Source organism: Mobula birostris, chromosome 23, assembly GCF_030028105.1.
Source record: "Mobula birostris isolate sMobBir1 chromosome 23, sMobBir1.hap1, whole genome shotgun sequence".
Taxonomy (NCBI): domain Eukaryota; kingdom Metazoa; phylum Chordata; class Chondrichthyes; order Myliobatiformes; family Myliobatidae; genus Mobula; species Mobula birostris.
In genome coordinates, this window is record NC_092392.1 from 8,505,583 (window position 1) to 8,518,395 (window position 12,813).

Below are 12,813 nucleotides of genomic sequence, written 5' to 3' on the forward strand. Positions count from 1 at the left end.
CATAGCATATATGGAAGGAAGGGAAACAAGCAGTAGTGTCATGGAATATATGGAGATTAAAGAGGAGGAGGTGCTTGCTGCCTTACAGCGAATAAAGGTAGATAAATCCCCCGAGCCTGACATGATACTTCCTCGGACCTTGAGAGAGACTAGTGTAGAAATTGCAGGGGCCCTGGCAGAAATATTTAAAATGTCCTTAGCCACGGGTGCAGTGCCGGAGGATTGGAGGGTAGCTCATGGTGTTCCGTTGTTTAAAAAAGGCTCCAAAAGTAAACCAGGTAATTACAGGCCAGTGAGCCTGACATCAGTAGTAGGTAAATTATTGGAAGGTGTTCTGAGAGATCAGACATACAAGTATTTGGACAGCCAAGGGCTGATTAGGGATAGTCAGCATGGCTTTGTGCATGGTAGATCGTGTTTAACGAATCTTGTAGAGTTTTTCAAGGAGGTTACCAAGAAAGTAGATGAAGGAAAGGCTGTGGATGTTGTCTACGTGGACTTTAGTAAGGCCTTTGACAAGGTCCCACATGGGAGGTTAGTTCAGAAGGTTCAGATACTAGGTATCCATGGAGAGGTTGTAAACTGGATTCGAAATTGGCTGTGTGGGAGAAGACACAGAGTGATAGTGGATGATTGCTTCTCAGAATGGAGGCCTGTGACTAGTGTAATGCCTCAGGGATCCGTGCTGGGACCATTGTTGTTTGTTGTCTATATCAATGATCTAGATGATAATGTGGTAATTTGGATCAGCAAATTTGCTGATGACACAAAGATTGGAAGCGTTGTGGACAGCAAGGAAGGCTTTCAAAGCTTGCAGAGGGATCTGGACCAACTGGAAAAATGGGCCAGAAAATGGCAGATGCAATTTAATGCGGACAAGTGTGAGGTGTTGCATTTTGGAAGGACAAATCAAGGTAGGACATACACAGTAAATGTTAGGGCACTGAAGAGTGTGGAGGAACAAAGAGGTCTGGGAGTTCAGATACATAATTCCTTGAAAGTGGCGTCACAGGTAGACAGGGTTGTAAAGGCGGCTTTTGGCATCCTGGCATTCATAAATCAAAGGACTGAGTATAGGAGATGGGGTGTTATGGTGAGGTTGTATAGACATTGGTGAGGCCAAATTTGGAGTATTGTGTGCAGTTCTGGTCACCTAACTATAGGAAAGATATCAGTAAGATTGAAAGAGTGCAGAGAAGATTTACTAGGATGTTGCCGGGTCTTCAGGAGTTGAGTTACAGGGAAAGATTGAACAGGTTAGAACTTTATTCTTGGAACATAGAAGAATAAGGAGAGATTTGATAGAGGTTTACAAAATTATTAGGGGCATAGACAGAGTAAATGTGAGTAGGCTCTTTTCACTTGGATGAGGAGAGATAAATATGAGAGAACCTGGCTTTAGGGTGAAAGGGGAAAGGTTTAGTGGGAACATAAGGGGGAACTTCTTCACTCAGAGAGTGGTGGGAGTGTGGAACGAGCTGCCATCTGATGTGGTAAATGCGGGGTCACTCTTAAGTTTTAAGAATAAATTGGATAGATACATGGATGGGAGAGGTCTGGAGGGTTATGGACTGGTTGCAGGTCAATGGGACTAGCGGAATAAAGTTTCGGCACAGACTAGAAGGGCTGAATGGCTTGTTTTCTGTGCTGTAGTGTTCTATGGTTCTATAGCTGAAACATGCTGCCAGGGGAAGTGGTGGAGGCATTGTTTAGGAAGCATTTAAACAGCAATATGAACTGCACAGACACTGCAGGCCAAAGGCCTGTTCCTATGATGTACTGTCTTAAGTAAATCTACACAATACCCTGGTTTGACCACATCTGGAATTCCATGAGGAACTTTGAGCCCCACAAATTAAGAAGGATACTTTGGTCCTGGAAAGAACACATCATGAGTTTATCAAAACGACACTTCAGCTTCAAGGATTCATTTTGAAGAGTGATGACGCAAATAAGATTTTATTCCCTGGAATTTAAAATGATAAAGGCAATTTAAACATCAGTTTGAAAATATTAAGGGTAACAATATAGTTGGGAAAACATTACTCCTCTTGATTGGGACTCTATAATCAAGAGACACAACCTAAAGATCTGAGATGGACCTTTCAGTTGTGAAGTTAGGAAGTACAGGTCGACCTTCACTAATCCGGCACCATTGGGACTTGAGGAGTGCTGGATTAGTGAAAATGCCAAATTACAGAAGGATCACATTAAGCAATAGCTAACCTTCACTAACCCAGCACCATTGGGACCTGAGGAGTGCCGGATTAGTGAAAATGCCGAATTATAGAAGGATCACATTAAGCATAATCAGTGCCGGATTATCGAAGGAACCGGATTACAGGTAGTCGGATTAGTGAAGGTCGACCTGTAATTCAAATGAACACTCTTGTGCAAATGGCAGTGGATGAGAGATAAAACATTCTTCTCAAAATTCAACACTGATACATTTTTATTCATTGAAAGTTGTACAGAATATAATACAAAGGCATAAATTGGACCACAGCTCAGCCATGGTAGGAAAGGCTCAAGGACTAAACTGTCTGTTCTTAATCCTGGATTTCTAGTTCAGAAGTCTGCTCTTCTCATGAGAAGAGCCTGGGGTTGGGAATTTTGGGGATTAGTACAACACTGCTCAGGAATTTCTTTAGGCATATGGTAGATTGTTATATTAATTAGAATAATGTTTCTTAAAGAAAATGGAAAATAAATTAAACCTTTGGCCATTGAGGTCTTACACAAAATTGACAGAGAACAAATGTTGGATTATAATCCACAGAATGTATTCTCGAAAATTAGCCTGCATTTAAGTGACATCCAGAAATAGTAAAATATTCCAAGGAGCATTTTTATCATATAAGGAGATATATAGCTGAGCTGTTAGAGAACAACTAATTAATATTAAGGTGTGCAAGGATTTTTCACAACGACTTAGATTGTAGAACATGCAACTGATATAGAAATAAGGGACAGCAGGAGGATATAACGTAAGCAGACATATAAAACTTCTTGAACAAGAAGCAGTTTACTCACGAGACATGCAGTTAAACAAGACTTTAACCTCAATGTTTTGGAGAGGAACCAGTTAAAAGTTAGAGCAATTAAATTTTTCCTGTGTTTGCTGGCCTCCATCCACTGAATTTGTCTCAGAGACTAGCATAACTCTGAAAATATTTGCCTGCGGGAAGAACATCCTTCACCACTGGCCCAGCATCACTTATGTTTGATCTTCTGCATCACAGAGCAGAGATTTGGGTCCATGAGTGGGGAGCATGAATCATCAATAAACCATCAGCAGTCATATTGCAGGTTACAGAGCTCTTTGACCTGTTCCTGTCCGCCTTACTCACTGCTTTTAGGTGCTTTACTTTCAAACCAAAATCCTTTAAAATACTCAGCTTGACGTTGACACAGCGATTGACTGATGACTTTTAAAAACTCTGATGTCTCTGAGCCTGGAGGGTGGGGGTTGGAAATGTGCTTACATTGGTTTCCAAGGATACAGCAAAATATAAAAATGAGAATTGGAATCTGTTCAAGATGAGGGCTGCTACTCTTGAGTAAATGGAAATATTTTCCTGCTCTATGCATCCAACAGCAACATCAAACTCTCCCACAGCACAAGTTACATACAGAGTAAATCTCCTACTACACATTTCCATAAAACAGATTCTGAGCAGGTGAGATGAAGAGTAGTTTTGCCTAAACAATTCCATCAAAACCTTGTAGAATAGGTACTGTACAAGCCAAATGAAAAGGTCTCTCTATACTGACTCGTGAACAGTGTGTCTGTCAAGTCTCATGAGGTAACGTCTCCCACAGAAGTGCAGCACAAGTTAGATATAAAGTTTTTATTCCAAAATTTAGAGAGGTTAGAGTCTTGATCCTTGAATTAAGCCTAAACCCAACTCTATAACCTACCTCTCACTTAAATGAAAGTGACAATTTATTACACACTTGTGACAAACTGTAAGCTTTTCTGATCACTTACACAAAGTCCCTTGATAACATACTCATTGTGGCCTACCATTGACATAAATTTTGCTAAAACTTATTGCAGTGCATTGTAACATAAAGTACAAACAAACTCTCAAAATATCAAAGAGAGAATTATGTTCAGGAAGGTCAAACTTGAATACTAACAACCTATGGATTGAGAGTAGATATGAAAAGTTCGCATATTTAAAACATTGGGAAAGAATAGAAAGACAAAGGATAATAATGTTAAAAAAGTCGGTGTAATAAGGAATAACTTTCACTTACCAAGCTTCATGACTTTCTGACCACAAAACAGGTTACAATAAAAAAAAGTGCAACCTCTTGTAATGTTGGAATCTCAACAACCAATTTGCACAGAAGGTCTGCCAGCAGTAATGAGTTACTAGCAAGGGTATAAATATTGGCAGGACATTCGAAGGTCTCCCTAATTCTTCTTCAAGTACATCCAACCCAGAGGACAGACTGAATCTCAAATTAATGAATTGATGGAATGCGACTCAGCAACATAGCAGCACACCTGCTGTCGACTAAAATAATCTGCTCAAAATTCTGGTGTCGGCTTCAAACCTAAAACTTCTTGAGACTTCAGAAAGGAAGAGGCTATTGGAAAAAGGTTGTTTTATAAAGTGACAGTAGGTTAGAAGAGACAGAGGGGCAAAGAAGTTAAAGAGTTTAGATGAAATGTTACAAACTAGTAATGATTAAGGTGTGCAGCAGAGCTTCTCAAGGTTGCGAGAGAAAAGAATTATAGAGTATTGATGAAATAAACAATGACTGTTTTATATCTGGGGAGTTTTGGAAAGGCCATCATTCAACACATGGAACGATTATCTGTTATTGCAAAACTTTCTTTGGTTCTATAATTTGCTAGCAAGTCTAAGCACAACATGTGAAAAATAAGCATGGTGAATTCATCAAAAGAGAAAATGTTGATCAAAGGGGAAAGAGAGACTCATAAGGGCAGGTCCCGTTTAATAAACTTACTAGAGTTCTTTAAGGATGTAATGAGCACAGAGGATAAAGGGGAACAGGTGGATGTTGTATGCTTGGATTTCCAAAAGCCATTCAATAAGGTGCCACATAAAAGACTTTTCCAATAGGAGGCATGGAGTTGGGGGTGAATGAATTAACATGATTAGAAGATTGGTTAGCCAATAGAAGGCAGGGACTTGGGATAAAGGTGTATCTTTGCTGCAGGAAACAGTACTAGACTCACAACTGTTCATAATATAGATTAGCAATTAGGAAGAGGGGAACCGAGTATATTGTATCTAAGTTTCCAGATGACACAAATTGAGTGGAGGATATGGAAAGTCTGCAGAGATATAGATAGGTTAAGTGAGTGGATAAAGGTCTGGCAGATGGAGTACATCTGTACATGCAGGCTCATCCATTTTGGAAAGAAAAATAGGCAATCAGATTATTATTTAAACGGTGAAAGATTGCAGCATTCTGTTGTGCAGAGGGACTTGGGAGTGCCTGTGCATGAATCACAAGACATTGGTTTGCAGGTGCAGCCAGTTATCAAGGTGGCAAATAGAACATTGTCCTTCTTTGCTAGAGGAAATTAATTTAAGAGCATGAGATTATGCTGCAACTGTACAGGATGAGGCCACACCTGGAATATTTTGTACAATGCTGGTCTCCTTACTTGAAGGATATACTTGCTTTGGAGGAGGTTCACAAAATTGATTCCAGACATGAAGGGGTTAGCCAATGAAGAGAGATTGAGTCACTTTGGACTATACTCACATGAACTCAGAAGAATGACGATTTCTTATCGAAACATATAAAATTATGAAAGGGATTGATAAAATAGAGGCAGGAAAGTTGTTTCCACTAGTGAGTGAGACTGAACTAGAGGACATAGCCTCAAGATTAAGGGAAGTATATTTGGGATGGAGATGACGAGAAACTGTGTTTTCTGCTCTCTGCTCAAGGAAGTAGTAGAGGCAACATTAGGTATATGTATAACACTGCTAGATTTTTTTGCAAAGCAGGGAATTAAGGCTTACGGGGAAAAGGCAGGTAGGTGGAGCTGAGTCCAACACCAGATCAGCCATGGTCTTATTGAACAGTAGAGCAGGCTTGATGGGCAAGATAGCCGACTCGTGCTCCAATTTCCAAAGTTCTTATGTCCAACCAGCACCTTCACAGGAAGAATATAATGGCTCGACCTTGACAACATTGCTACATTATTGGAAGAATGGATGTTGCCGATGCATGCATCTGAAAATCCTATTCTCTAATCTAATTATGTTGATGCTGTTCAGCTTTATTTTATTTTTATTTTTAGAGATGCAGTGCTGATAATGGCCTTTGAGTCACGCCACTCAGCAACCGACCAGTTTAACCCTAGCTTAGTCATGGGATCATTTACAATAAACAATTAACTGGTATATCTTTGGACTGTGGAAAGAAACCGGAGCACCCAGAGGAAACCCATGCTCACACAGGGAGGAATGTACAAACCTGCTTATAGATGGAGCTGGAATTGAAATCCAAACTTCGATGCCCCAAGCTGTAAGGCGTCACACCAACCGTTATGCTACGCACACCTCTAAAGTCTAACTCCATCTCCACCAGATCCAAATGTATTATTGTCAGAATTTTTTTTTAAAAAGTTAGTCAAAGGTGAAGCACTTTTACTAAGCTTTTTATAGGTGGTTCATCAGGTGTAAAGCAGCACAGCTGAAAGTCATCCCACTTAAGCCCCCAGTTCTTGTTCCGATTGAGCCTCTATCCCTATCCCAGTGCACCATGACCACTTGCAGTATTTCTGTTAGCAGACTCAATGCTCAACTTTTATAAAGTGAATTCATGTTCTTGGAGCAGGGTTCTGACAGGCTCAGTACCTCAAAAATTAGGCCAAAGTAAATATAGACTGAGCCCTTGTCTAACAATGAGAGGGGGTCTCAACTGAATAATTTAGTAAAAATCAAATAATAAACATTGGTGCTACTGAATTAATTAGTGGCTGTCTGAGGAGCCCACAATGGTGTAGGTGGGATGTAAATAGGTCACATCATGAATTTGATATGTTTGAAATGCCTGATTATAACCAAAAGGTGTGTCTCCTGCGGTTAGTGAGAAGGGCGCATCACACGAACCAGCTGCTGCGGGAGTGGCTCCAAGTCACTACCCTGTAGGGTGTGAAGCAACTTTACAGACCTCGGCTTAATTATCTGTATTGTTCTTGCATGCAATCCTTCAGAGCTCTTTTGGCTGCTGTCTTTAACCCAGAGAATATTGGCTCTGGGCAACTCTCATCTCCCATGCCCCTGTTAATCCCACTATGCTGATTACAATTCTAGACTTCGCATCCTAGCTCTCCTGAAAGGTGACCCTGGAGAATTTATACTGTTCCAATGACATATCAAATGAGTGCATGCACATGGCAATTTACATTGCTTTCAAATGTCCCAATGTGCTAATAGCTAATAAGTACTTTGAAAGCCATAAATGCCAGAACCACGATAACGATCAGATTATGTCATCTTTCTCTCTGAATAGGGAAGGTATAGTATTTCAGTCTTGTCCCAATATCAATTGAATTGGACAAAATAAAAATAATGGAATTTGTCCATTGTATCTGCATTGATGCATTGAAAGAGTCATCATATCTCCTGTATTTTCCCAAGCGCTTTGTAATTGTTTTCTCCAAGTATGTATCAAGTTCCCCTTTCACTTATTTTTAAATTTTTCTCCACCTTTTCCTGCTGTGTGAAAGAACAATTCTCAGCTCACCTCTGGTTCTTTTTCCATTTAGCTTAAAGAGGCATTTTATCTGGTTGAGACTTTGCAGAGCATGGAATTATTGGATAAATGGTACATAAAATGTGACAATCAGGGAGAAGGGACAGAAGGACAAAAATGTTACACAGCTGAAGTGAAAGATTATAAATTAGTAAGGCAAGCAGTGAGAGAATTATAAGGTTGTAAACAAGAGAAGGATTATAAGGTAATATAAACAATCACTATCTCCTATCCAAGGATTTTTTTTTGGAAAGAGCAGCATTCAGCACATGGAAAGATAGTCTATATTCTGCAAACCTTGCTTTGATTCAGGTAAATTACAAACTGGCCAAGCCAAGAACGAGAAGTTAAAAAAATGACCAAAGGAGAATCCATCAAAGAGTTTCAGTCAGCAATTTTACAGCAGCTGTGAAGGGAAATCATCGATACGAAGTGTCCCAACCTGAAATACCGACTGTCCATTTCCCTCCATCGATACTATCTGACCCACTGAGTTCTTCCAGCATCTGGAGTCTCGCGTCTCCTCTTTGCTCCTCCACCGCAAGGAATTTTTAAGGTGTTCCCACTTTGAGGTTTTCTCTCTCTGCTAGTTCTGTGAGATCCTCTCTCACTGTTCCCCTTCTGTGATTTCTGCTGCTCTCCTGCCATACACTCACCCTGACCTGCTATCCATCTGTTCTATTGTGTCTTTGTTCTTCTTCCACCCCTTCCCTTCAACTTTTTACACTGGCTATCCCTCCTCTATCTTTCAGCACACAGGAAGTGTCCCAACACAAAATGTCAACTGTTCCGTTTCCCCCATAGACTATTTGACCTAAATTTACCACTTGGGGGTTGCTACTTTAAGAGATAAAGTTTCAATTCCGGGAATATTCCTCCTGCACTATTACTAAATCCAATAGCTGATTGGTGAAAAGTTCAGAAGGCCTTCAACAGTTTGCAAACTTTAGAGTTAAACACACGTGCCCCAACAAATGTGTGTTAAGCCCCTCCAGCACAGTGTTTTCTTTCCACCAGTTGGACTTTGGTCTTTGGCAGTATTCAGCAGAAAGAAATAACTCCTTTGAAAAAGAGCTAACATCTTCCGTGAAGAGTCTGGAGTAGCACGTTGATGGTCGTGTGTCGGCAAAGATTAATATTATGAGGGGTCCTAAATCTCGGTATTTAAAGGCATCTTATTAAGGTCTCAGTCAGGATCTACCCCACATCCAGGGCTTCCTGTCTTCCACTCTAGTCCTGAAACCATTTACTTTTCTTGACAGAGCAGCAGGCTTTGGATGCACCCAGCAGTGTCTTCTTGTACTGCTCAACCAGGGAATTAAATTTCAAGTCTTCCTTCGTTTGTTTATTTTTCTTGGTCCCTTGAACCTTTAAAAGATCAGTAAAAGAGTTAGAAAGAATGTACATGCACATAGCAACATTTTATGAGTGATGGTATCAATCCAAGTTGAAAGTACAAAGCCCATTGATTATCAAAGCATGCATACCATATAGAACCTTGTGATTTGTCTTCTTGCAGGCAGCCACAAAACAAACACAATAGAATTCACAAAAAAACCCCACATCATAAAGACCGTCAAACATCCAATGTTCAAAAAAGAACATGTTGCACAAACAATAAAAAGGTAAACGAATAACAGACAGAACATGAACCGCAGAGTGAGCCCACAGCTATGGAGCCAAGTCCAGGAGCCCAGTGGCTGCAGAATCAGCTTAATGCTGGGGGAAAAACACCTCACGGAGTAGTGAGTCCTTTGCCCTCAACGCCTTAATTTGGCTCAGCGCTTAAACCGCCTGAACAATTAAAACCTCCAAAAGCCCAGGGAGCAGGCAGTATTGATCAGAGAGCAGGAGCTTCCGGTTTAGGGGCAGTTCTCACCCTCCCTGGGCAAACATTTCAGTTTTACCGCAGCCTTCTGAAGGCCCAGACTCAGGTTGGAGTCTGACAAATACAAACCCCATGATCCTAAGCTCCCAATCTCAATAATATCAACAAACTTGTCCTCCTTTACAAGTGAGTGCCACAACATGTCTCGTGGCCTATGTCACTTTGTAGATGCTTGAGTTGAGCCGGGTGCCATACATCCGCAAAAGGAACCACCTCTAGACAAAGCCACTAACTGCAGAGTAAAGACAGGGGCCATGCCCTTTCATGTTCCTTGTTCGCTACCCTAATCCATGCCTCTTCATATCCCTCCCAGGCTCCCAGCCTCCCCATCACTTCCACTAACAACCATCCTCACCTGCTTTGCCACAGGTGCCACCTTCACCTTCTTCGCTCGGCTCTGCTGCGCTTTTACCTTCTTGGGCTTGGTTTGCGTTAACTTTCCTTTATCCCGCAATCTGGAAGGAGAAACAACTCAGAGCTTAATGTTTATATCAGCCACCGTTCAGTGGGGTTGGGGAAGGCGTAATGGCAGCAGTGGCTCGACCGGTGCTGGGGGTGGGACGGGGAGGGGGCAGCGACCCGACCTGCACTGGGGGGAAACTATCACCACACTTCCATCCTCCACCAAGAAGTGAGGAGGACCAACCCCTAAACAGAAAGCAGTAAGTACAGGTGTGTCCTAGTGCGCCACGGTACGTAGAGGTTAGCACCACTCTGCTGCATCTCAGTGTGGAGTCCCATCCTGGCACCATTCAGCAAAGAGTCTGTCCCCGTGGGATGTGGCGGTTTTCGCTGGGCACTCCATTTTCCTCCCACTGTCCAAAGATGTACTGGGTAGGTTAACTGGTCATTATAAAGTGCTCCCTGATTAGGTTCAGGTTAACTGGGTTTGTTGAAGGCTGCTGGGGCAGCATGGATCAAAGGGTCTGCTCCACGCTGTAGCGGTAAATAAATAAATATAAACCCAGCACTAACTGAGGTGTGAGTTCAGTGCCACCTGTTTTAATGACGTGAGCTGACTGCAGCTGAGAATTGGCCTGAGCATTTCCAGCCATGTGCTGCTTTCGGACAGACAATACTGTTTACAGAAACACAGCGCACGTGGAAGTACTTAGTTTCATCCAAAGACTTGAATTCAAAGCTCATATTTCTTGACCCATCTGTTAACAAAAATTGATGCTGTTCATTCGCTATTTCTAGGCCCCTCATTATTTCATCGACCTCAAATTACCTCTTAGCCTCTCGTCATCTAAAAGAAAATAAACCCAGCCTGGTTCATTTTCACTCAGTTAAATTTTTCTGCATAAATCCCCTCTGCATCCACTCAAGAACTACCAGAACTTTCAGTGAAGTGCTGACCAAAACCACATGGAGGTGACTCCTGCATTACGCAGGGTTTGTGTTCCTCGAACACCATCCATGTTGCTCAGCTGTATCATCTGTGCACGCATCAAGAAACACAAGTTAAAAAACAGATTGAGACCAAATTGTGCCCGAAATTTATGGGTTGTAATTAGTCATTCTGTAAAGGCAGGTTTCTGTTACCGAAAGACAGCCGTAACTTATTTAAAATTACAGTTACAATTTCTACACGAATTCACTATCCAAATGTAACCAAAAATATTCTACAAACAGCAACAAATGACATGTGTATAACCTACTCCTGTGGTGTTTGCTGGAAACATATGAGTTCACGGGGGTGGGGATTCTGTTCCTCTGCAATGGAATCCTTTGAAAACTGCCTTGTTTGATCCCTCATCTCATCACCACAAGTGCCACACACTCAGCAATGTCAGCTTGCATTACATGCTCAAATCTCAGATGGTTTTAACCCATGACTGCCCTGTTGAGGGATGAGAGTGACATCCACTAAACCACTGAACATTCCAGATCGTAGAAGTCACAGAACTGTAGAAACACAGGAAGCAACTTCTCCCAGCACGTCTGTGCTAATTCCCCCATAACGTACTAGTCCCCATGTATCCCAATTAGATGGAATCTACTGGACTTCATTTAATGCAATCATGGATTCTGCCTCTTAACATTCTTCCAGATCCCTAGCACCTACATGAGAAGTCTCACACATCCTCTAATTCATCAACTTTACTTTAAAGCCATACCACTGAGCAAACTGTCAGCTGTGAAGGGTAGTATCAATTCTTTTTATGATCCAAGAAGCAATCTATTGTTTGGATAAAGACTGGATCAGGGGTTCCCAACCTTTCTTATGCCATGGACCAATGCCATTAAGCAAGGAGTCCATGGACTCCAGGTTAAGAGGGTTAGGAATTAGACGATCAAAGCTGCTCAAAGATCAATACTGCACGTATCCCCCTCCCCTCATTACAACTTTGGAATACCATTGTGTGTGCGGCTTTTAACTTTGGGAAGGTGAGCATGTTTTTGTGACGTGTACTCATTTCTAAGTATCATAGTGTAAGGTATGTACTTCATGAAGCACATAAATATTTAAATACTAGTTTGGGCATGTTGCCCTCCTTTGTTATTTTGTATGTGCGTGATGTAGGAACCAAAATGCATTCTTCACAAGCTGCATCTCCAATCCCACCCAGGCAAAAGAAAGACAAGACAGCTAACAGAAGAATTCAGACTTATCTTTTGATAGGCAGCTAGAGGTCACAGATCTTGAAGAACTGTCAAATGAAGGAAAGAAAAACATTTTTGTTTTCCTACATGGGGCTGTTAAAGTCTGAGATACAATACTTGAAAGGATGATGGAAGAAAATTCTGCAGGAATTTTCATAAAAGAATTGTATAGAAATAACTTGGGTGTAAATTAGACAATGTTTTCAGTGCATAAGCACAGAGTCATTGGCCTCTTGTGCTGTGCAGTGATATGGTGCACCAAAGGGACAGTCTCTGTGCTGGATGACAAGGTCTCCAGCTTCCCTGGGATAAACTCGTACCGTATTTTGGGGCCTCGGTGTGACGGTAAAGGCAACACCTTCTTCCGTTTCTTGCCATTGGCCAGTTCCTCCACCTCTACCTCGGGCTTGGTGTAAAATCCAGACCACTTTTTCTTGTCTTGGGAGCTTTCCAGGGATTCATGCTGTGGTTGATGACTTGGAGATTTAGTAGGTTTCCTGGACTCGGCCGGAATCCCTGCGTTAAGTTTCTGTGCTTTCTGCAAGACAATCCATTCAGAAATT

General features: G+C 41.6%; 1 protein-coding gene across 1 annotated transcript in view; it reads right to left on the reverse strand.

Moving 5' to 3' along the window:
* Nucleotides 1–1,971: 1,971 nt before the first annotated feature.
* rbm28 (RNA binding motif protein 28) overlaps nucleotides 1,972–12,813 on the reverse strand; it is a 49,574-nt gene continuing 38,732 nt past the window's right edge. The window contains exons 17-19 of the mRNA XM_072241136.1: nucleotides 12,571–12,788; nucleotides 9,999–10,098; nucleotides 1,972–9,123 (exon numbers count right to left, since the gene is read on the reverse strand). Of these exons, the coding sequence (XP_072097237.1) occupies nucleotides 8,986–9,123; nucleotides 9,999–10,098; nucleotides 12,571–12,788 (456 nt within the window). The 3' untranslated portion in view covers nucleotides 1,972–8,985. The remainder of the gene's footprint in view (nucleotides 9,124–9,998; nucleotides 10,099–12,570; nucleotides 12,789–12,813) is intronic.